The 25,225-nt window shown below is 41.3% G+C and overlaps 1 protein-coding gene across 5 annotated transcripts in view; it reads right to left on the reverse strand.

Annotated features, from left to right (window-relative positions):
* Positions 1 to 623: 623 nt before the first annotated feature.
* Positions 624 to 25,225, reverse strand: part of CLCN4 (chloride voltage-gated channel 4) — a 124,682-nt gene continuing 100,080 nt past the window's right edge. For 4 of the 5 annotated variants that reach the window (XR_012241739.1, XR_012241738.1, XR_012241740.1 and 1 more), the window contains 3 exons: positions 16,327 to 16,543; positions 9,363 to 10,646; positions 624 to 9,321 (listed from right to left, as the gene is read on the reverse strand). Coding sequence is in view for 1 of the 5 variants with exons in the window: in XM_073616353.1 (XP_073472454.1) it covers positions 10,556 to 10,646; positions 16,327 to 16,543 (308 nt within the window). In the remaining 4 variants the exon portion in view is untranslated. Of the gene's footprint in view, positions 10,647 to 16,326; positions 16,544 to 25,225 lie in introns of all 5 variants that reach the window. The other variant, XM_073616353.1, reaches the window with a different exon arrangement.

Consider the following 25,225-nt stretch of genomic DNA (forward strand, 5'->3'; position numbering starts at 1 on the left):
AAGGAAAGAGAGAAAAAAAATCCCTGGTGCTGCACATCCATGGAGTCCTATGGTAATGTAGTAGTGATGGGAGAGACTACCTCAGCCCGTGTTCCCACCAGGCCACACCCTAATGTGTTTTGCTTTGTCCCCCGGACTGGGGCGTAACTAGAAATAGCAGGGCCCCATAGCAAAATGTTGTATGGGGCCCCCCTGCAAACAGCCCCCCACAGCTGCCCTAGTGTCAATGCAGCGTGACCTGTGCCACATACAGCGTGACCTGTGCCCAATGCAGCGTGACCTGTGCCCAATACAGCATGACCTGTGCCCAATACAGCCTGGTCTGCCTGTGCCCCATACAGCCCCACTTATGCAGAGGAAGAGGCAAGCCACCCAGATCAGCAGAGAGCGGGATTGCCCGCTGTAATAGCTTTCATTTGAATTTCCTGTCTTCCCGGGGCTCATCGTCACATAGCCCCACCTCTTGGCTCGACGCCTTTGATGACGTCACATGTCCCGCGTTCTGTCTATCAAAGGCGCCGGGCTAAAAGGTGGAGCTATGTGACGTGAGCCCCGGGAACACTGGAAGTTCTAATGAAAGCTCTTACATCGGGCAATTCAGCTCTCTGCTGATACGGACAGCTCGCCTCTTTCTTTCCTCTCTCTTCCCCTGGCTGGGAGACTGTGCTGGCGGTGCTCTTATCCTCATTGGGCCCCACTCGGCTGCGGGCCCCATAGCGCCCGCATGGGTCGCTATGGTGGTAGTTACGCCCTTGTCCCCGGAGCTTAAACACGGGAACCACTGGATGTACAGATACATGTTAACAGTAGTGGCTCTTTTCAGCCCATCACTCAGGTGAACAAGCTGAGCAGCTGACAAAGATTGGAACATCTGGGATCCTGGCTGTAGCTATTCATGGTATATTTGCCATTCCATGGCCATTTAGAACATATGAATGAGATCTACAGTTAGGTCCATATATGTTTGGACACAGGCACAATTTTCATACTTTTGGCTCTGTATGCCACCAGAATAAAATTAAAACCAAACAATCCAAATGAATTTGAAGTGCAGACCTTTAGCTTTAATTCAAGGGGTTGAACATAAATATCAAGTACACATTTTATGAACTGCAACCATTTTTATACACAGTCTCCCCGTTTTCAGGGGCTCAAATGTAATTGGAAAAAATTAATATAATCATAAATACAATGTTCCTTTTTAATATTTTGTTGAGAATCCTTTACTGGCAATTACTGCCTGAAGTCTGGAACCCATGGACATTATCAAAGACTGGGTCTCCTACTTTCTGATGCCAGGCTCTAATGCTGCGTACACACGGTCGGACTTTTCGGCTACAAAAGTCTGACGGACGCCGACAGTCCAAGTCCGGCGGACAATCCGATCGTGTGTGGGCTTCCCCGGACTTTCAGCGGACTTTTCCAGCCACAAATCTGACAGACTTTAGATTTGGAACATGCTTCAAATCTTTACGTCGTAACTCCGTCGGACCCAGAAATCCGCTCGTCTGTATGCTAGTCCGACGGACAAAAAACGACGCTAGGGCAGCTATTGGCTACTGGCTATCAACTTCCTTATTTTAGTCCGGTGTCACGTACGAATCCATCAGACTTTTGTGTGATCGTGTGTAGGCAAGTCCGGTCGTTGAAGTCTGTTGAAAGTCCGCCAAAAGTCCGTCGAAAGTCTGTCGAAAGTCTGTCGGACGGGCTGTCAGACTTTTGTAGATGAAAAGTCCGACCGTGTGTACGCGGCATTACTGCAGCTGTCTTCAGTTGTTCTTTGTTTGTGGGTCTTTCTGCCTTTTGTTTTGCCTTTAGCAAGTGAAATGCATGCTCAATTGGGTTAAGATCAGGTGATTGACTTGGTCATTGGAGAATTTTCCACTTCTTTTCCTTCAAAAGCTCCTGGGTAGCTTTTGCAGTTTGTTTTGGTTCATTGTCCATCTGTACTGTGAAGCGCCGTCCAATCAATTTTGCTACATTTGGCTGAATCTGGGCTGAATGTATATCTCTAAATACTGAAGAATTCATCTGGCTGCTTCTGTCTTCTGTCACATCATCAGTAAACACCAATGACCCAGTGCTACTGGAAGCCATGCATGCCCATGCCATCACACTGCCTCCCCCATGTTTTACAGATGACGTTGTGTGCTTTGGATCAGGAGCTGTTCCAAGCCTCCTCCACACTTTTTTCTTCCCGTCATTCTGGTACAGATTAATCTTAGTTTCATCTGTCCAAAGAATGCTTTTCCAGAACTGGTCTGACATTTTTAGATTTTTTTGGCAAAGTTTAATCTGGCTTTTCTATTCTTCAGGCGTATGAATGGTTTGCACTTTGTGGTGAACCCTTTGTATTTGCTCTTGTGAAGTCTTTTCTTGATTGTAGACTTTGACAGTGATACGCCCACCTCCAGCAGAGTGTCCTTCACTTGTCTGTATGTTGTGAATGAGTTTTTCTTTATCAGAGATAGGATCCTGCGATCATCCACCACTGTGGTCTTCGGTGGACGTCCAGACCTTTTTATGCTCACCAGTGCGTTCTTCTTTCCTCAGAATGTACCAAACTGTTGATTTGGCTACTCCTAAGGTTGCTGCCATCTCTCTGATGGGTTTGTTTTGTTTTTGAAGCCTTACAATGGCCTTTTTTACTTGCATGGACATCTCCTTTGAACGCATTAGGTAGGTTCACAGCAATAGATTCCAAATGCAAATACCACACTAATAATCAACTCCATACCTTTTACCTGCTTAATTGATGAAGAAATAACAAAGGAGTAGCCCACACCTGCCCATGAAACAGCTTTTGATTCAATTGTCCAATTACTTTTGGTCCCTTGAAAAAGGGGGGATGGCATTTCTTAAGAGCTGTAATTCCTAAACCCTTCCTCCAATTTGGATGTACATACCTTCAAATTAAACCTGAGAGTGTGCACTTTCAGCCCATTTCCATTATATAATTATAGCTTGAATATGTTGTGGTAAATACCTGAAAAAAAATGAAAATTGTGCCTGTGTCCAAATATATATGGACCTAACTGTAAAGCCTGGTTAACACGGTGAGTATTTTTTAGTTCTACCCAGCGGGCTGAACAAAAAAAAAATAGGGAGCTTAGGAGGAGCTTGCTGTACTAATGAGTACACTACCGCACCACAACTATGTGCATTGCGTTCTATTCAGTTGAATGGGGATAATTTTTAAAATTATAAGCCTTGTGGCCCCACTCTGCTGTCACATGATTTTACCACACCTCCCCCAAGATAAAAGTGTAAATGATGCCTTTGAGTTTGAAAGACCTGAACCCCCCCCAGGAAAAAAAAAAATTATCTACGGCCCTGTTACTACTACTAATAATTCTGCTAGGCTGTTTAACTGTTTCAACTGCAATATACTGTATGCCTTATTGATTATGGACTATGTATTCAGGAAATTATCCAAGCACTCGTAAACACATCCAAAATAATCTGCATTTATGAGGAAGGGGCTACGCTACATGACAAACAAACCTTCCATCCACCAACAACTCAATAATCAGCCCATTTATGGCCGAAAGGTTTGGTTGCCCTGTCCTTATCAAAAGGTCTAAAAGTGTCCAGCTGTCGTTTTAGGATCTGACTGGCTGTTATATGGCAATAAAATCATTTTGTGCATCTATGACAATATAAAAGGAAGTCAGTTGTTTTAACTTGGGGCTCATACTTAGAAGCCCCTGTCAATGTAAATGTCACTTTATGTCCCCATGTTTATTGCTTCTTGGAGCATTGTGTAGACTTGTTAGCTATAAAAAGAACTGTAAACTGCAGTGTAAGCAGCCCATACTCATGGAGACTTTACTACATGGAGACCTTTGTAAAACAAAGTTTGTTGTGACTGTGTTGTGTATCTAGCATTAAACATGTATCTAGCATTAAAGCCTCAATTCTGGCAGCTACAAAAGATGCAAATTAATGCAACTCTGTATTTATTAATACATCTTTTAATTTATCTTTTTTTTACATGCAAATAGCATAAGTATAAAGCATTTTTTAAGCTCCTAGAAGCTGTTATTAGCATTTTTCTGCTCCTAGAAGCTAAATAATGTTATCCTATGTGTCTATTAGCATTTTTTGAGCTTCCGTTTTAGGAGCAGAAAAAAAATAGTTTTTGTAGAGTTTCTTGGAGCTTATTTCCAGCAGAAAAATATGCTGAATGCTCCTAACTGCTCCTAGCTGCTACTAAAATGCTACTAACAGCTTTTTTTGAGCTTTTTGTTTTTTTTCTTTCATGTACTGCAAAAACACCAATAAAATGCTAATGCTCCTAACTGCTCCTAAAAGCTTCTAAAAGGCTACTAGAAGCTGGCACAAAAATGCTATTATCAGCATTTTTCATCCAGCGTTCTTCTGGCATTTTTTTTTTTAGCTTATAGTGTGCATGGAGCCTTAGAAAGCTGACTGTCAGCTTTTGTAATACCCTGTACATCAGCGCTTAGACTAGAAAAGAACAGAACTGGGAGCCAAGACGTGCTGCTTGTAAATATGTTCACAAAGGAGATGTTGATTAGCAGAGAGAGCAGAGGGATCACCTTGTGTGTCAGCTGCTACTCTTTTATTGTCAGAAAGCTGAGGGTAGAGAGGGTACCACTCTTTTCCTTGCATGAGGCACTAGATCTCCTGTTGTTCATATCCTCTGCTGCGATTGACCCATTTTTATTGATAAAGCTAACTAGCTAACTCTGCACTCATATAGCAAAGTACCCCAACAAGGGACCTGAATGAAGACCAAAATGTAAGAAAAGCAGTGATAGTACCACGCCATGCAGTCCATAAAAGATTTTAATGAATTCACACTAGAATAGAATAAAACAGCCAACGGTTTTAGGGGGTTCAGGCACCATGACCCCTTTTTTAGGCCAACAAATAAAAATGACATATACAAGGAATTTAGTGGTATCCTCTCTCCACCCAGCTTTTTTTACTGGACAGTGAAAGAGCAGCAGCAGACAAATGGGGTCATCCCGGTGCTCACTCTGCTCTCCAATTTTCTTACATCTTGGAACACTAAATTCAACAAATGTACGTGGTGTTATCCACCTGACTGTGCTGTGTGGCAGACTTTGTAAATCTCTGGACTGGAAGGACAGAAGTACAAACCTTACAGCAGGGAAAACAGATTCCTTATATGCATTTCATCAGTGCACTTAAGGTCGCGTACACACGGGCGGACTTTTCGACCGGACTGGTCCAACGGACTTTCCGAGGGACTTTTGACAGACTTCCGACAGACTTTTGAACGAACGGACTTGCCTACACACGATCACACCAAAGTCCGACGTACGCCTGGACTAAAATAAGGAAGTTGATAGCCAGTAGCCAATAAGTGCCCCAGCGTGGGTTTTTGTCTGTTGGACTAGCATACAGATGAGCGGATTTTTCGACCGGACTCGAGTCCATCGGAAAGATTTGAAGCATGTTTCAAATCCAAAGTCCGTCAGATTTTCGACTGGAAAAGTCCACTGAAGGTCCGATGAAGCCCACACATGATCGGATTGTCCGCTGGACTCGGTCCGTCGGACCAGTCCGGTCTAAGAGTCCGCTCATGTGTACACTGCATAGCTGTTTGTCTGTAGTTCCGCTTTAAGCATGTCCATCCCAGATGAACATATATAGAAAGCAAAAAAAAAAAACTTTTAATTTCATTAATTACACAAAGATAAGTGAGGATGCACTGACAGAGCCTCTGGAACATTTGAGGAGAACTGAAAATGTTAACTTGCATCTCTGTGGTTCTTTTGTATCACAGTAGTGATAAGTACACACTTTAAAACTAACACCTTATCATGTATATTTTATGTGAACTTACTAAAAAAGTAAGCAGTTGATAAAGCAACATGTCAGTAAAGTAATAAGAAACAAAAAAGGTGGACACGGTTTTGCCAATAATTCATGTATTTCTGCTTCATAATACTGTTAAAATAAAGTTATTTACCATAAATGATTTCAGCTGCATATATACTGTACATTTAGTTTTAGTATTAGTTTAATGCACTGATCTCCATGTGTTCAAGTAACCGCTCTATAAATTATTATTACATATTATTGTTCTTTTTTTAAATGCTAATTTGCATATTTATGACTCAGGTATACATTTATTTCCACCTGTTTGTAAATAATTTTATGAGTTAAATTACTTACATTTGTCTATTTTGTTTTTTTTCTTTACTATAGCTCACTCATAAATATGAATTTCTAAAACGAAATTTGTAGCACAATGTTTGTATAAAAGCAGTCGAATTTTTATAGGGACATTAGTAGTAATACATGTAAATTTATAACACACTGAATGGTAATATCATTGACATCAGTCCCAGTCCAATGCAGAAGTCAAATAAAGAAAGAATGTGCTGTACTTTTATAAGTGTAGTAGAAGGTCCTGCTCTTTATATTAGTGCTCACAGATGCTAAACTCCAAGAACAACAAAAAAAAACAATGTATTATAGTGCTGCTTGCCAGTCCTCAAATGAGTCGATAGATTAGGGGCAGGTTTGCCTAGAGCAGTGGTTCTCAACCCTGTCCTCAGGTACCCCCAACAGGCCATGTTTTGAGAATTTCTCTTAGATAAAATAGCTGTCCAAAATACCAAGCCATTGACTCCTCTGATTTAAAGCACATATGCAAGATAAAAGAAAACCTGCAAACATGGCCTGCTGGGGGTACTTGAGGACAGGGTTGAAAACCACTGGCCTAGAGGGAGCCCACCCCTCCTTAAAGGTATAGGGATGAATGGGACACCCGGCAAGGGCACATTGGCAGTTGAAGGTATCCCATGCGTGCTTACACCAATTCACAAACTGTACAAACAAATGGCAACCACGCCAACCTATAACTAGTCTTTGCAGCAAGGAGCCAATGGAAGGACAGCACACATCAAAAATAAATTAAAATTCCCAGTTCACTTACCAGCTAGACACCATGAAAATTATAGCGCTAGAACCGCAGTACACTGGGGTATTTTGATATGGCCACTGTGGCTTACACATGTGTTTGCAAATATGTGTAACTAAACCCCTTGTTTTTAACGTGAACTATTAGACAGGGTAAATTTGGTTTTCTTGCAGGCAGGCTGGAAATGAGCTTTGTTTGTTTTGATGTGCATTGGCCTTCCATGTGCTCCTTGTTGCAAAGGCTAGTTAAAGGTTGAGGTGGATGCCATTTGTTGATACAGTGGGGGTTATTATTGCTGTCATCAACACCAATGCAAGAGCACTGCAATTCTTGCAAGATCAGTAGATATTTTTCTGTACTGGCTGAAAATGTTCTTAGCTGAAAAATGAAAACAAATGTACCCAACACATCTAAGGTGCGGTAAGCTGCAATATATTACTTTTCTGGGTTTACATATGCTTTAAATTGAATCTAGCAAAATAGATATGCACAGGGCAAGGCAATCTTTGTATTCTAATTAGAATCTTCCCAAATACTATACAGCTTGGCCCTGGTCAGAGTCATCCATGCAATTGTACCACTGCACAATTTCTACTACTTTTTAACATATGTCAGGTGCCGGTAAGTATTTTCTAACTTTTAATTTGAAGATTATGAAAGGACTTTGGAAAGAATGGAAAAGGGTGGCATAAAACTTTGGGCCAACCTTCTTGGGTTTGCGGCCGCCCCTTTTCTGCCTTTTTTTAGCTTACCCAGAAAGGTTTGTGTTTATAAGGGAAGGTTTTGGCAATTTAGGGGTACTGTGCCTTTAAAAATATTAAAGCATTTGATGTTTTGCTTATACAATAAAATGAGAATTTATTGATATTTATGATATGTGATATTATTTATGGTAAACCAATAAAGTGCCGTGGCCATTTTCATGCCAATTTTGTGTTTTTTGGTCTTTATTTATTGTTTTTAATGATTATTTAGGAATTTTAAATGGGGGGATTCCAGCCTACTACAGTCCCAAAGGCAGGAGCAGGTTGGGGCTCTCATAAACTACATGTTCATTTAAAATGAAAAAACAGTAGTACATATGAACAACGTTAGATAATAATCAGTTTTTGACCAATCTGGAATTGTAGATTTCTTAGCTGAAATATCAGGGAAGAAAATCATGAATATTGGCTCTCCTCCAGAAACAAGACATGCTCCTGTTAGACTATAGGACTGGATGGACATGGAATTTTAGCAGGATATTCGGTAAGCTGTGCACACACACAATATTTTACATGCATGCAAGCAGTAGGTGCCTGAATATACAGGAAGTATAGTTCCAGCTTTTGAAAAGCGGAGGAGCTATACAGAGCACTCAGGGTGAGAATGCAGGCATTGATGTGTCTTATAAGAGTTAATATCACAGGACTGTTTTGTTTTATAAAATGGTTTGGGGTTGTGGTTCCACTTTGAAATAGAAACATCTACTTCGGGTGGTGTTGATCTTGACATGTAGCCACCCTGCCCTTAAATGGAGTTACTCTTCAAATTTATTTTACTGGGGCTCTAGTTAGCCTAAGGTTAATCGATAGCATTGTGTTCATTTGGTCTCCATTAAGCCCATTGTTATTGTTTGCTTCTGCCTGCTGTCAGGAAGTGTCCCTGTCAATAGTGCAAGAAGATACAATAACGCTGGTTTATGAATATTTGTGTCTTCCTGGCCAACCATTAGAACATTTATTACCAGTGGTGCAGGCTGGGGGAGAATATAAATATTTGGGGTGACCTTGTGAACTCTCTCTTGCCTCCCAGACTTTGCCTGGGGAGGATGTGTGCTGCTGTAGTTCTCTGACCTCCCAGGCCTGTGGCTTGGGCATGATACATGTGCTGTGGGAAAAATACCTGGGTTTGGGGCCAGGGCCATCTTTAAGGCAGGGCAAAAGGGGCAGCTGCCCTGGGCCCTGTCATTATTGTGGGGCCCAAAGCAGCTGCCTCATCCCTTGAGGTTTTAGTCCAGTGCTGTGTCCTGATATTTCAATGTGAAGTTCTGTTACTAATTCTGCACAGCTCTGCCCTATTGATGTGTACAGATGACTCACCTGCAGACCCTGTGTTTACATGTAAATACCAGCACTGATATGTAAATAGTGGCTGCATTTATATATAAATAGTGGCGGATCGGCAGCATTCATATGTAAATAGAGGCAGTATTCATATGTATATCATGCCCCCCTGAGGTCATATCCACAATCACCTATATGGAATGCTGCCCACTGGGGAGATAAAGGGGCATGCTGGAAATTGATCACACCCACCCCTCCCCCCCAGCACTGTCACTGATCCAGGATTCCTAGGATCCCTAGGCGTTTTCTGTCTATTAATGGTGTGCAGGCAGTGAGGAGATGATGTGCTGTAGCCTCTAGCAACCAATCAGTAAGCAGTAATGATGTGCAGTAACCTCTAGCAACCAATCAGTGAGAAGTATTGATGTAGAGTAATCTCTAGCAACCAATCAACAAGCATAAATCATGTGCTGTAACCTCTGGCAACCAATCGCAATCGCTGCCTGATCTGATTCAGTAAATGGATTTAAAGGCTCTATGTACACTGGCTTAAAAATCACTGCTTCTACAGGAGTTTTGTGTTTTGCCTGTAGAAGCAGCTCAATGTTATCCTATGTGTCCATGCACATTAGGCATACACAGGCATATTTTGAGCTCAGCAATTGAAGGCAGGAAAAAACCCTTCTGGTTTGCATTTCTGATTGCAGCTTTCTGGAAGAAAAAATGATAAACTCTCTTAAACTCGCCTAAACTGTGTACAAAAAACATTCTATGTGAGCGTTTATTTCTGTCAAGGGAACTGGCATTTTTTTTAAGCCCAGCATGCATGCAGCCTAACACTGCTGTACAGTCTGGAAGAGCACAGAATGATGGTTCTGACCTAAAGAGCCCTCATGTGTATGGACTGTGAGGAGAATTTGGAGGCTGTGACTAGTTCTCTTTTGTAGTATCCTGCATTCTCTCTCTCTGGAAGCCAATCACTTGGTCGCCATGCAAGTTTCAATGGTTCTGTGGGGCAACTGTAGAACAGTTTACCTCTGCAGATCAAATCTAACTTAAATATTAGTAACTTTTTGTAACAGAGTTTTTGTGAAAAAAAAATACTTGATGTTTAGTGAGAAATAATCATTCACTCACACACACATGCACGGTACGTGGAATCTAGAGAGAACACTTTAAGGTCTAGTTATAAAGCAGTGGACGTAACTTTCACCAAACATTCTCTAGTTGAGAATCAATCATTATCATTTAGGGCACATGGACCTGGAAGATACACCTGCAGAAAATGTTTGCCGATTGTCAAATTCTCTACTTTATAAATGTGGGATGTGCATTGATGGACAGAAGTACAATACATTACTGTAAAGCAGTTCCACACAATTGTTCCTTATTTCTGTCTTCAAGTATTTAGTCCCATTGTCATTTTACATCTTCCTGTGACCTGATGTCAAGTAGATCTGTTAAATCAACAGTTCCTTAACGTAAGCCTCTGCAAGGTACCGGCTCCTGCTCTTGTCGAAATCACAGAGAACAACTTTCATTATCGTCAAGGGATTCTGCTCAGTTTCCTGTGGATGCGCTGTATAGCCTAATTGAACATGATCGATTCAGGGTCTTGATTAGCCATTTGAGCCATGTGCCTCAAAACATCCTTTTTCGTTATAATACCCAGAAGCCTCCTGTAGGAAATAACCAGGAAAAGTCCATAAAGATCATTAGAAGACAGTTCAGTACATTCTACTTTACTGTGCACGTGGCCCCTGTAAATCACACAAAATCCGTCTCTGTGCTTCAATAAAACAGTGAGAAACCAGAAGAAAAACACATGGTGTGCTATTTCTAATTTCCATTTGGTTTCTGGAAAGCCAAACAGATGTGATTTGCAAAAGAATGAATGCAATAGAAGCTGTGCATTGTGAAAATCAGCACTTTGACATGGCAGGTCATTCATGGCATTTTCTGTAAGTTTCTGAAAAAAACAATATATTTTATTTGATTCAAACAGTTCCCCAGAGAAGTGACAAAGTTCCATACTGTATTTCACAATAATAAAGTAGGTATTAATATTTTGGAAACCGGATGTGTTGAAGAATTCAGAAACAGTGATGATAACCTTTGCAGGTCACTTCTGCATATGAAAACATAGTGCAATAAACTTTTCATAACATTTAGCATACCCAATAGACCTCTTCATCCTATTCTTGATAATCCTGTGCATAAGAGAACCTTAAAAATGCAAACCTATTGTATGACATTTCCTGGGGCTCACTGTGTTCTTCTATGGGGCTTTATTACCATAGAGTAATGGGTTGCCACCAGACAAACCTGACATAACTGGATCTGCAGTACCTCAATAAAGTTATCTAAATTCCAGATTTAAAATGTTATATATTACAGCGTACCAGTCCTTAGATATGGTGGCAGCATTGTTTTTTTTAAGACTTTTTTCCCTTTAGTTTTACCTGTTGATCCTGTCAATAACACACTTCCAGTAAAAGGGTGAAAACACTCACTGCTGTACTATATCTATGAAGGAGAACTGTTGTCACCCTAGGAGTGGAAGTATATTAGTAAGACAAAACCCCATCCTCTCCTCATCTGGTTTTCTATAGTCCACAGAATTGAACTGGGCAGAGCTGATAACACAGTTTGGAATAACAATTCAAAATACATAGGGCAGTACTGGATTTCTGGCAAGCTCAACTGTGTTTTTTATACCTAACAAATATAACAAAACACTTTAAATGGCATATTTAAGTTAATTGTTAGGGTTAACATACACTTTAAGACTTCATCAGTCTTTGCCACAACAGCATTAAGGTACTTAAGGCTTTAAGCTGGTCATACATGGATCAAAATTTGGCTAGTTCAGCAGGGACCGGACAAATTTTGATCCATGTATGGGCAGGCTGGTTCTACAAAAGTTGATCTACCAATCCCTTACGCCGAGCCATTGTGTTCTCCCGGCAGGGGGGAGGGTAAGCCATCCCTGCCAGGAGAACACAGTGATTATTGCGAGCAACTATAATAGTTGCTTGCAATAATCACATGTAAAATCCGGTAGGCTGGTTGTACCCAAGTTGATTGGTCGATCAACTTAGGTACATTTAGCCTTCCCATTTAGCCTGCCCATACATGGTTCAACTTTTGGCCTATTCCTGATGAACAGGGCAAGAATAAAACTGTCTATGGTGAGCTTAAGGCTGTATAAAGCTGGCAATTGACATTAGAAAGTGGAGAACTGTGTCCTGAGCCATACAGGTGTGACTGGGTCTCTAAATATAAATTGACTATTTATGTCTAACGTATGGAGCAGGGTGGGAGAAGCATGCTGCAGATGCCTCAGGTGATGGCTTAGTCAAAGGAAAATAACAAGGTTCAGGCAAAATGTAATAATTTGTAGATTGTTATTGGCCTCAAGAAGACTTGGTCAACAATGGCTGACCAGTTAGATATTTGATTGTCCCTTGGTGTTAGCATTGTTGCTAAATAGGAGGTGTAACAGATCAGCAGCAAACATGATATGCTACTTGTTCTCTTACCATGTAATCTCTCCTACCTTGCTACAGTCTGCTTAGTTTCAAGACTGGAAGCTATAGGCATCTCCAGATTTCACCTACAGGTTAATATAGCACCTACATGGCCAGTTACTACCTAGCCTGTGAGTCAACCTCACTATGTAGCCATGCTCAGATCAATAGAGCAGTAGATTAAATTCCTAGTCCAAGAGTCCAGTTCAATGTTAGTGCCTGAATTCCTGCTTCTCTGGTTCAGACTTCAGCTTGTGTTTAACTATGCTGATTCAAAGCCCACTCTGACTTTCTGTCCCTGTACCTGAATCTGTCTATTGTGTACCACACTCTAGTTCCCAGTCAACTGCCATCTACATAGGTGTATCCAATTGACGCAACATGGTACACCCACTGGTAAAGTCCATAATTCGCTTTGGAGGGTGCTCTGGTGAAGATCTGATGGGTGTACATAGACTCTGCAACTCGTCAATTTTAAGGATATACACCCCCTCCCACGTGCAGATAGCATGTGTTTACCAAATACATCTATTTGCTATGAATTCACATATGGATTCATAAAGCCAAATGTTAATGATCTCAAAAGCCTGTGTACATTAGGCCTGTGGCTGGCCAGATGGCCATATTTTTACCTGATTTGGCCACCTACAGGGACCTATGTCACATTTACAGATTGTGCAGGGAATTATAAAATTGTGTGCACTACCTCGATAGACAAATGAAGCATGTTTATATAAGATCTAAAGATCTCTTCACTGTATCTGACACCATAGATATTCATTTAAGAAAAATGGGGGAATAAACTAGTGCTGGGATCCCCTTTTCATTAACATTTGGTTGCCCCCACCCCTGCTGCTTACATGCAACTTCCCTTCACTCTCCCACCTCCCCATTCGTTCACTGGAGCAAAGTGAACAAGCCCTTTGTAAGCTTCATATCAATTTGGTTAACACTCACACAGACTAAAGACTTACCACTCAGATGTCAGTACTTGGGCCTGACAATTGACTGTTGAGGCACCCAGTACTGATTTTGGAAGGATGGAGAGGGAGTCACATGCTCCCTGATACCTGAATCAAATTTTGAATATTCAAATATTAGTTGTGGCTAGAGTAGAGAGGGATTAGAACACCTGTCAGGTTTGTACCACTGTCTGTGCCCCCGATAGGGAGATTCACCCTCTCTATTTCAACCGGTTTCATTCCTGTTTTGGCTACGGGACAGGAAGTAAAAGGAAATCTCACCAATGGGACACAGTTGGCAAAAAAAAACTGATGGTGGTTATGACCCTCCCTTACACTATCCAAAATGAAAGAAAAAGTTTGCCTTTAGTTCTACTTTAATTTTGCCTTAACCACTTCCCGCCCACCGTATGCAGAATGACAGCCTGCAGGGTAGCTGTATTATCCTGACTGGGTATCATATGACGTCCAGCAGGACAAGCCATGTGGGCATGCATCGTGGCGATTGGTAGTGCGGTGTGTTGCTTTGACAGACCACATCTCCGATCTTGGTAAAGAGCCCATGAGGTAGGATCTTTACCATATGATCAGCTGTGTCCAATCACATCGTAACCAGTAAGTGCCATTTATCGGCTTTCCTCTATTCGCGCTGACAAGGCACGAGTAGAGGAGAGCCGATCAGTGGCTCTCCTGGCAGGGGGGGCTTGTGCTGATAATCAGCACATTGATTATCAGTGCAGACCCATCAAGGATGCCCACTAGAGCCCACCAGGGATGCCAACCCATGCCCACCAGGGATGCCAATCAGTGCCCATTAGGGATGCCAATCAGTGGCCATCAGTAATGCCTGTCAGTGCCTCCTCATAAGTGCCCATCAGTGCCGCCCTATCAGTGCTTGTCAGTGCAGCCTCATCAGTGCCCATCAGTGCTGCATATTAGTGCCTCATCTTCAGTGCCACCTCATCAGTGCCCATCAGTGCAGCCTCATCAGTACTCGTCAGTGAAGGAGAAAACTTACTTATTTACAAAATTTTATAACAGAAACAAAGAAAAACTATTAGAAAGGAAGAGATAATTGGGACTTTGAGTGAGGCCCGCCATGTCAAAATGGAAAATATCAATACATGAATAAAATTACAATACATGATTTATTGTTGCAAAGATTTATAAGAAAAACATTGTATCAAATATATAGGTAGTCACATGACTTACACTAAAATATGCTGCTCATAGCATGCAATACAATTAATGAATAGGTAAAAAAAAATTCCATAAAAAGAGAAAAATACATAATGAGACCAGGTATCTTTGGACACCTAGTGGCACTCAAAGCGTTTCTTGGCATTTCCATCTTTGGCCACAGATGAGGTGGGCGAGGACACACTGCTGATGGCTCAGCGGCATGCAGGTGTGTTCTCTCTCCTCGCCTCCCTCGCGCTGCTTGGCCAATTGAGCATGACGTAGACGGGGCCCCACCCTGGACAGAGAGTACAAAAGCAGTCTGGGACAACTGGTGTTTCATTTGCTTGTTTCAATTACATGGAAGCATATGCAGATTCGAGCCGGCTGACGCATATCATTCCCAGATCAACATTGGGATTAATTTATTCCCCTATTCACTTTTTACCACGAGCTGTGTCATCACCCTTTGGTATGTTTTTTATTTGGGCTTAATTACACATTCACCCCTTCATGTAGTCCCCCTGCAGGAACACTTAGAGACAATTTCACATTTTCCCATCTTCACTAACCAATCTATTATTCATCACATATTCTTCACAGGATACTATGCACGCTACCTGTACACACATCACCGCGGTGACCACTTTGTCGTCCCTTGGGTGCTCTTCTCGGCCCTTGGGGGGTTTCCCCATCTCAACCCCGGGGAGGATGTTATGCCCGGTATCCCCACTCTCCTGTACAGACATCGGGTCCAGCTTTGAGGCCATACAGTAAGTCATCCATTTTTGTTCCTATTTTGTTGGAATATATATATCTCTCTACTCCACATTCATTAGAGGGCATCTTTTAACAAACAATATCCTTTTTCCCTTTCTAGTATATTACAGCATTACACTCCTGATGAATGTCTGAAATTTCAAGAAATGCGTTGAGTGCCACTAGGTGTCCAAAGATACCTGGTCTCATTATGTATGTTTATCTTTTTATGTAAATTTTTTTTACCTATTCATTAATTGTATTGCATGCTATGAGCAGCATATTTTAGTGTAAGTCATGTGACTACCTATATATTTATTTTCTTATGAATCTTTGCAACAATAAATCATGTATTGTAATTGTATTAATGTATTGATATTTTTCATTTTGACATGGCGGGCCTCACTCAAAGTCCCAATTATCTCTTCCTTTCTACAAATTATACAGGGATGGAGGTACGCCATGTGTGTCAAGTGAGTGTGTCAGGTCACATCCTGTTCATTGTTTAAAGAAAAACTTTAATTTTTTTTCAAAATTTTAGGTCTTTCTTTATTTGTTTAGCAAAAAATGAAAAAAACCCAGTAGTGATCAAATACCCCTAAAATAAAGCTCTATATGTAGGAACAAAAAGATTAAAATTTTGTTTGGGTACAGTGTGCATTACCATGCAATTGTCATTCAAAATGTAAAGCTGAAAATTGGTCTGGGCAGAAAGGGGGTGAAAGTGCCAGGTATTAAAGTGGTTAAAGACATATACATGTAAAAAGCACATCACTTAAATGTAAAACAAATCAATAAAACTCTGCTGGTGCAACAAAAGGATAAGCTTGTTAAAGTTCTAATAATTCATTTTCAAAGTTGATGAAAGAAATGACCACCATGCACTGGCTGAAGCAAAACAAACCAAATCCAAATAAGAAGATACTTACCCACTGCGAGTAACAAGACATTGCCTTAATCCAAGTTTTCTAAAGATATCTACCACTGTCTCCATAGGTGTGTGGTCAGTGACAGTAAAGGGACTCAGGTTGAGTATGCGTCTCAGTTTCAGTGGGTGTGGACTGTTAGCTGGAAGTTCTGGTGGATCTTCTGTGAAATAGATTATTGAATTGCTTACCACTCCATCCTGCCTTTGTCTGGCATTTTCTGAAAAATACACACAAAACATAATAAGCCAATCATAGTGATTTAAACCTTAAGAGCAACCAATACGAAGTCACAAAGCTAAAGTCACACAGTATGTAATTAATTCTTTTTGGTTATAACATTTTACAGCACTTAAAGGAAATCTGCAAGAAATATGCAGGCTACCATTGTTAGCCTCTTTCTGAGAATTTTATTTATCTGGCTGTTATACTGATGCTTCCTGAGTTGTTGATTAAGACTTTTCTCCCAAATCTGCTGATGGTGTGTTCTGGGTCTTTGACTTAGTATTACAGACAGAACAAGGTAACTAGCATTTTCAAAAGCAACTTGATATATGGAATTGCCTACACTTATTTTTTTCTTTCACTATGAATTATATTTTCACCAGCCATCCAGAGTTTTCTAAAATAAAATGTAATTAAAACTTCTCCTGCTGTGTACCATAGCACCTGACTACAGTTTGCAGAGCAGATTCCTTAAAATATACATCCCTTGGCTCCTATAATTGCCTCACTTCCTCCCTCACATAATTACGACAGTGCTGGGGATCATTAACACAACTGGACTTTCGCTTTACAGATGATCTCCAACAATCAAATTTTCAAAAGCTCTCTAAAGCTTCTCAAGGGTGGGCGCACAGTTCTATAGCACCTTTAGGCATTGGCTTGGAGTGAAAGTCCGTCTCTTTTTACCCCTCCTTTCTCACACCCCTGGGATTAACATGGAATGGGAAGCTATAATACCAAATTTATCTGCTAGAAAATTATGACATTACAGCATCTTCAGTCTGATATCCTCTCTCTAGGAGCACAGATTGCCGGAACTAATGGATGTAAGTCCTCTATGTGCACCATTAACACTACTGGGAAGGTGGTCAAAATGTTTATTGAGGATATGTGAAGAAAAGGAGAAACCTACGTTTCACTACCTGGATGGTGCTGGAAAATGGCACAGGGGTCTAGATACTATCGTTCCAATCCACTATTCCCAAACGTACAGGTTCCTGTAGAAATGGCTGTGCATATAAGTGGGCGCTGAAGCAACCACCAGCTGGAACCGTGTCAAGACAGAGCAAGAGAATGTCACCAGCACACCAAGGATCTCCAGAACGGGTCCAAAGCTTTATTCAGCGATCACATTGTTACAGCAGATTGCAATGTTTCAGGGTCATGCAGGACCCCTTCATTAGGCATGTGACCCTGATGATAGATACTACCCTGTCACACATATTGCTAGTGCACATTTCTGAGTTAATTACATTTGAATATACAGTCTACCCTCTCCAATGAAATGATAGCTGTAAAGACTTTTACGTATTATATGGATGGATACCCAACAAACATTTAGCAGGAAGGATACTGATCTAGACATTGGATTGGGTAATAGTTATATGTTAGATATGTTTTCCACTGAAAAAGAAATCACTTTAATGCATACCCGTATTGTGTACCTTATCATATTTATACATATAACATAATGTGACAGCAGGTAGCCAGTTCAAGCCATGAAAAAAAGCCAGTTATGAATTTGATGGATGAAACTGGTCATGCAGAAAAATTGGCCTTTCTTTAACATTTTGATTGATACAGTTGCAGATATCAGGCACTAAACTTCCGTAATTATATTTTTCTGCTTATTAAGACAAGGACAATGAACTGAAAACATTTTAATCTCACCAGCTGTGTGAGGAGTTTAGTAATTTTGTTATTCTGACAATTATGTTTGGAGATAACCTCTCTGCAAGCTCTTTTGTTGGAAATGGCCCATAAATTGGTTCTGTGTATCCAACTACAGTTTTATCATTTTATTTCTAATTATTGACTAAACTCTCTATTGTTGTTTATCTCCAAGTTATCCTTGAACAAAATTGAAGATTATCATCGATGAGTATTACTTTTCAATTCATTACAAATACCAATGATAAAGAGAACTGAAAGTAAATGCTTGGGGTGAATTTGTTTCTTTTGTTTTAGTTTAATGCAATATTGATGTCCTAAGTGAGTCCAATATTGGGACCCATGAAGGGCCAATACACAGAGGAAGTGGACACTCTAATATCTACATAGCTGGGGTTGAGAGGAACATTATAGATTTTAATATAGAGCTTAAATAACTTTAATTAAATATGTTAAAATTTAGCAGTTATGTTTATTATCATTTCAAAAAATGATACATGTTAAAAATGTCCAATTTTTTAAACTACTGTTTAAAATCAACATTAATTTAACCCAGTAATGTACATGATTTTTACAAAAGTAAAAAATGGAAAATATAGTCAAGCTGTCTTTGCTGTGTTCGCCACGTGACGTCAGAAGAAGGTGGGGTCACACGTTTACATCACCAAGTGGCCCCACCCTCAGCTATATAACAGGTGTCATCGAGAAGAAGCATCACTCGGCGGGAGCCTCCGATGGAGGCGGAGCTGTTGTGGCTTTTTTTTTTCTTTCTTCGGTCCGTCGAGCGTCGTGAGATGGATTTACATCGCGGGACATTTTAATGTTTTTATTATTTAATAAAGGACTTGTCCCAAAGTGTCTCTTGTAATTTTTACTATTTTTGACACTTTTTTTGTGAATTGGTAGGGGTACAATGTACCTGTTACCATTTCACATGTGGGGGTGGGATCTGGGGGTCCCCTTGTTAAAGATTCTGATAAGCCCCCGCTCGCAGACCCCCACAAGAACCGGCAAGGGTTGTGGGGATGAGGCCCTTGTCCCCATCAACATGGGGACAAGGTGCTTTGGGGGTGACTCCAAAGCACCCCCTCATGTTGAGGGCATGTGGCCTGGTATGGTTCAGGAGGGGTGCGCTCTCTCATCCCCCCTATTTTCCTGCAGCCTGCCAGGTTGCGTGCTCGGATAAGGGTCTGGTATGGATTTTGGGGGGACCCCTTACGCCATTTTTTAAAAAATTTGGTGAAGAGTTCCCCTTAATATCAATACCAGACCTGAAGGGCCTGGTATGGATTCTGGGGGGACCCCCACGCAATTTTTTTTTTAATTTTGTTTCGGGGTTCCCCTTAATATTCATACCAGACCCAAAGGGCCTGGTAATGGACTGGGGGGGGGACCCATGCCATTTTTTTCAGTGAGTTTTATCTATATTGCCAAGACCCGACAATTCATTACAGCCCCAAGCAGTTTTAAATTACTTTTTTCCTTTAGAAATGTAATTTTGCTGTGGTACTGTTCTATACACAGGAAAACTGCGCCACTTTACAGGCATACTACAGACACCCCCCAGGCACGATATTTAAAGGAATATTTGATTTTTATTGTTTCACTTTAAGCATTATTAAAATCACTGCTCCCGAAAAAATGGCCTTTTTTAAAACTTTTTTTTGCATTGATACATGTCCCTTGGGGCAGGACCCGGGTCCCCAAACACTTTTTATGACAATAACTTGCATATAAGCCTTTAAAATGAGAACTTTTGGTTTTTCATGTTAGTGTCCCATAGAATTTAATGGGGTTCCATAGCTTTCGAATTTGCTGCGAACAATGCATATTGTTCGTTGTTCGCTGAAAGTCCGAACAACTAAAGTTTGGCCTGAACTTATGCTCGTTCACCCATCCCTGGTGTCAATCCAACACAAAACTCCTCTCTCAAAATCACCATGTCATTTAACCATTCTGTAGTTCTATCTCTAGAATCCCTTTCTACTGCCTTGCAGTGTAGAGCCCAGCACAGTCCATTCACATCACACTGTCCAATCGTTCTCTACAGACATGGCTCCTACTACACAGCACTGGCACTTCCTAGATGTGATACTGCCGGTCATGTGACACCGCTTCTTCCAATCCAATTCTGACTTCCGATTGGAAGAATCAGTGTCACATGACTGGCTTCACATCCCAGATGTTAAGGGTCCTGGGGTCCTACAATGTGTTGATGATCCTTTGCGTATGTATGCCTATATAAAGTATGTACATGGCATTTTTCTTTAAAAACCTCTTCTTCTGCACAAGAAGAGCCACAGCCCACCATGAGCCACGAGCCACCATTTAAGCTAGTTTACATGTACAAATAGACAATAGATGATTGTCACCCATTCTGATTGCAGATTGTGGCACCAGGAGACAGTACTAAGACTGCCCCAGCCTATTTACCGTGCAGGAAGTAGTAATTAGACATGTTTAATATTTTCAGCCAATAGCTACCGTTTTTACCCATAAAATAACCTTGTGCCTGGTTGCTATGCTACTCTTGCCAGGTACCAAGCATAGCATGCACGGGGAATATATGAGTGCCTGTCCATATAACCCTCTAGGCAAAACTATGGTAAGTTTAAATAATGCAATGATATTAAAGTCAGCTTCTCCTTTCAAAATGATGTACAAATCCGTTCAATTCCAGGAGGACCATGCTATCTATGGGCATGTACAGATCTCATCAGACACCCTCTACTGTCTGACTGCAACAAAAATTGAATATTAACATGCATTGCATTGGTCAATACTCAAATGTAGTTGGACTTGAAACCACCATCAGTTTTGTTGTCTCATTTTTGTCTTCTGCAAGGGCCAGAAAAATTCCACAACTACCAGGAAAATTCTGGACATCAGTACTTGGCTTATGACTGTCTTTTTTGTATCTTGGCGGAAAAAAGTGGAAGTGGAAGTGGAAGTGGAAATTGAAGCTGATTATAAATAATTATTGTTATTATTATAAGGGATTTATATAGCGCCAACAGTTAATAAGACCCTAAAGCAGGGATATGCAATTAGCGGACCTCCGGCTATTGCAGAACTACAAGTCCCATGAGGCATAGCAAGACTGACAGCCACAAGCATGACACCCAGAGGCATCATGGGACTTGTAGTTTTGCAACAGCTGGAGGTCCGCTAATTGCATATCCCTGCCCTGAGGCTCCATGCACACTGGAGCTCATAAACGGCCGTTTTTTGGAGTTTGGGCGTTTTTTTAAAAGCCCATAAACTCCACTCTATGTTATCCTATGTGTCCATGCACACATGGACGTTTTTGGATGTTTATCAGCAGTGGAGTTTATGGGCTGTTTTCTGAACGCCATAAATCGCATTCAAGAGCAGTACTGGAAATGCCAGACACCGGTAAAAGGTGTTAAACGAGGGTTAACGCTGTAAAAAGAGCGTTAAGCCTCATTCTGCGTTTCTTTGCCTCTATTCAAAATCAATGGTTCCCTATGGGAGCCCATTGATTTGAATAGAAGTTGCACCAGAAGTTGGATCATCATGATCCGACTTGCGGTGCGTCTTCTGTGCTAAGGATGGAACCCCCGCCAAAATGAAAAAAAAAATTAGCATGGCGTTCCCCCCTCAGACAATACCAAGCCCTTCGGTCTGGTATGGATTTTAAGCGGAACCCCCTTCGCCAAAAAAAGGCATGGGGCTCCCCCCAAAATCCATACCAAACCCTTATCCGAGCACACATCCCGGCCGCTCAGGAAAGGGGGTGGGGACAAGTGAGTGCCCCCCCCTCCTGAACCGTACCAGGCCGCATGCCCTCAACATGGGGTAGGTGCTTCAGGGCGGGGGGGCGCTGCGCCCCCCACCCCAAAACACCTTGTCCTCCATGTTGATGAGGACAAGGGCCTCTTCCCGACAACCCTGGCCTTTATTTGTCGGGGTCTGCGGGCAAGAGGCTTATCGGAATCTGGAAGCGCTCGCTCGTCCCCACCCCCTTTCCTGACTGGCCGGGCTGCGTGCTCAGATAAGGGTTTGGTATGGATTTTGGGGGGACCCCCATGCCGTTTTTCCGGCGAAGGGGGTTCCCCTTAAAATCCATACCAGACCGAAGGGCCTGGTATTGTCTGAGGGGGGGAACCCCACACCAATTTTTTTTTTTTACATGTTGGTGGGGGTTCCCCTTCAACATCAGCACACAAGTCACATCGCAAGTCGGATCATGATGATACGACTTCTGGTGCGACTTCTATTCAAATCAATGGGCTCCCATAGGGAACCATTGATTTTGAATAGAGGCAGAGAAACATGGCTAAAAGCTAGCGCCGCTAAACGTGCATTAACGGCAATGCAAAACGATGATAAAATTGCGTTTTTAAAGCAGCTTTTTCCTGCCAGCAATCCGATGTTCAGAACGGCCATTTATGAGCTCCAGTGTGCATGGAGCCTAAAATATAAGAAAAATGTTAAAAGTAAAACAGGGAAGAATAACAAACATTATAGATTCCTTCAGTCCAAATAATTGAGTCTCATATGCTGAGATAATAGAAATTTATAGGAGATACCAGACAGATTAAAAATATTGTGTTAAATGCATGACTAACTGTCTCCTAATTACTGAAGTTGTACAGATGTCTAGTATACAGAACGGAGAGCTGTATTTTTAAGCAATAAATGTAATGACAGTATTTTTGCTTACCAGCATTCCAATTATCACACATGTATATTATTTTACAAAAATGTAATTACATTTTAAAGCAAAATGGTTTGAATAAAAGAGCTCTTAAAAGGGGCCTGGCAGCATGTTTTAGCTGATAAAATATTTGTAGCAGTAACCATTATGTAGAGTTTAATTTTCCCTAAACATAATACATTTGTATTAACCATTATGTAGAGTTTAATTTTCCCTAAACATAATACATTTGTATTTAAAATAAACGAGGTTGTATGTTTCTGCTTAAAAAGGCCACATCCTTAATATGGATAGAGAAAGAAATCTAGAAATATAAAAGAGCTAGCTCATTGAGGGACTATGTCATCCAGAGTGAATATAAGAGAGAGACGGAAGGATCCGTGTAAATACAAAGGCACGTATACATGTGGAGGCTGCAATCACTGTAGATTTCTACGCACAGGTCCATCAGTTACACTTCCAAATGGACGTTAAGGCTAAACATTTTGTAAACACCTGTGGTGTAGTATATTTCTTGCTCTGTGACTGCAGTTCCTTCCATGTTGGCAAAACTAAAATGGGTTGTGGAAAAGAATCTCTAGGCACATACTCAGTTACAAACTTGCAACCCTGAGTTGCCCCTTGGTAGGCATGTTATAATCATGCACAGTGGGATTTTTCCTAAAGTTTTTTGCTCTGGATCGGATCCACCCCAGCTCCCAGGGTGGGGATTGGAACAAACTTCCCCTCTAGCTGAGGTGGATCCATTCCCTCAGAGCTACCGTATACCCTGGCCTCAATTAAGCAATTAATTATAAGCCCTTTTTGGAGGGGTTTGTCTCAGGAGGAATGGAGAAGTAATCAATTCTCTTCTCCTTCTCTCTCCCCTCATGATTCATCTGTTTGTTCTCTATTATGTAATCGTACCGATTTATGACTTCCTTCAGGCCGGTGATGCTCATTGTCACACACAATCACTTTCTATGCATTTCACAATTCTTTTTTTTTTTTTGAAGAGTGATTTTTTTTTCTCTTTCTTCATTCATACTTTTTTCACACATTTTCCCTTATTCCCCCTTGTTTGGATGTGGATCTACTGTGATGTGTGCCCGGCATGCGCAGGCCGGTGGGATGAAGAGTTGGATATGGACACGGGGGGATTTTCCTCAAGGTGTCACTTCCTTATGCATCGCATCAGCCTTTTTTACGCTGTTCACATCAGGGTTCAGAGACACCCTCTATTACCCGTGATCCTTTGGACGCTTTTTTCCATCTGGCTCCCCATCGCCGCCGCAAAGGTGATGACCACCCCACTGGGTTGTACGGCGCTCGCATGTCGGTGGGTTCCGGACCCATGTTGTTACCCCGCACACAACGCCCCTTTCTCCCAGGAGCGGCGCAGGGTCATGTTGTGGCCCCGTTCCTGGGGGATCTACTATTTATGGCTTGGGCTGATGCCCTGAACGTGCAGGTTTCATGAGCAGACCCTCTCCTCCCTTCCCACAGGAGGTGTATTGATTAATTATACAGGTGACTTAACTATATATAGACAACCCCACTAGCTCTGGGAGTAGTCTGATCTCATATGAGCAGAGCGTGACAAGCTGTGTGGATCATCTTAGCAGTTATGCATTTACTTAGTGTAATACTCCAGTTAGATTTTTTAATATTTAAGAACAAGATAGATGAATATCATCTCTCTTTCTTTCCTATTATATTATAGTACTTTGTATTTCATTTTTTATTCAGTTGGATCCAGAAAAACACTGGTACATGACTATCCTGCAATCATATTGCATACTGCTCAGGCTTTTCTAGTCCATTTTGAATATGTTTGAGCAAGGCTATATAGGATTGATGTTCCATAAGGATCTCTTTAAAAGATCTAGCCCTTAGGCTATGGGTTTTTTCATCTTTAATAGGTAATTTTATTTACCATTTAATATGTGTTTTTGTATTACTATTATTCTAGATTCATATAGCACCTTACTTATGAGATATATGCCCCTTTCCTTCTTTGTCCATGCAAAGTGATCCCAGCGCACCCCCCCCCCCCCCGAAAGCTGGGGAGGCCTTTCTGTCTTTTTCCCCTGCTTCACATACTCACCACCCTTCATTGATTGACTTCTACCATTACAACTGTTTTTATGCAATTGTTGGCTGTGTATTGACAATTTTCATCAAGGCATTGTAAGTACCCTTATCCTTGTCCCACCTGGACCATGTCATGCATATGTGAATGATGATGAATGCTCTAATGTATGTTTTGTTTTATAGACCATATGTACTATGATTGTTAAAACCTTCCCTGAAGAAGGAGTTTTAAGGACTCTGAAACGTGTTGGC

The sequence above is a fragment of the Aquarana catesbeiana genome, linkage group LG02, assembly GCF_042186555.1.
Source record: "Aquarana catesbeiana isolate 2022-GZ linkage group LG02, ASM4218655v1, whole genome shotgun sequence".
NCBI lineage: Eukaryota > Metazoa > Chordata > Amphibia > Anura > Ranidae > Aquarana > Aquarana catesbeiana.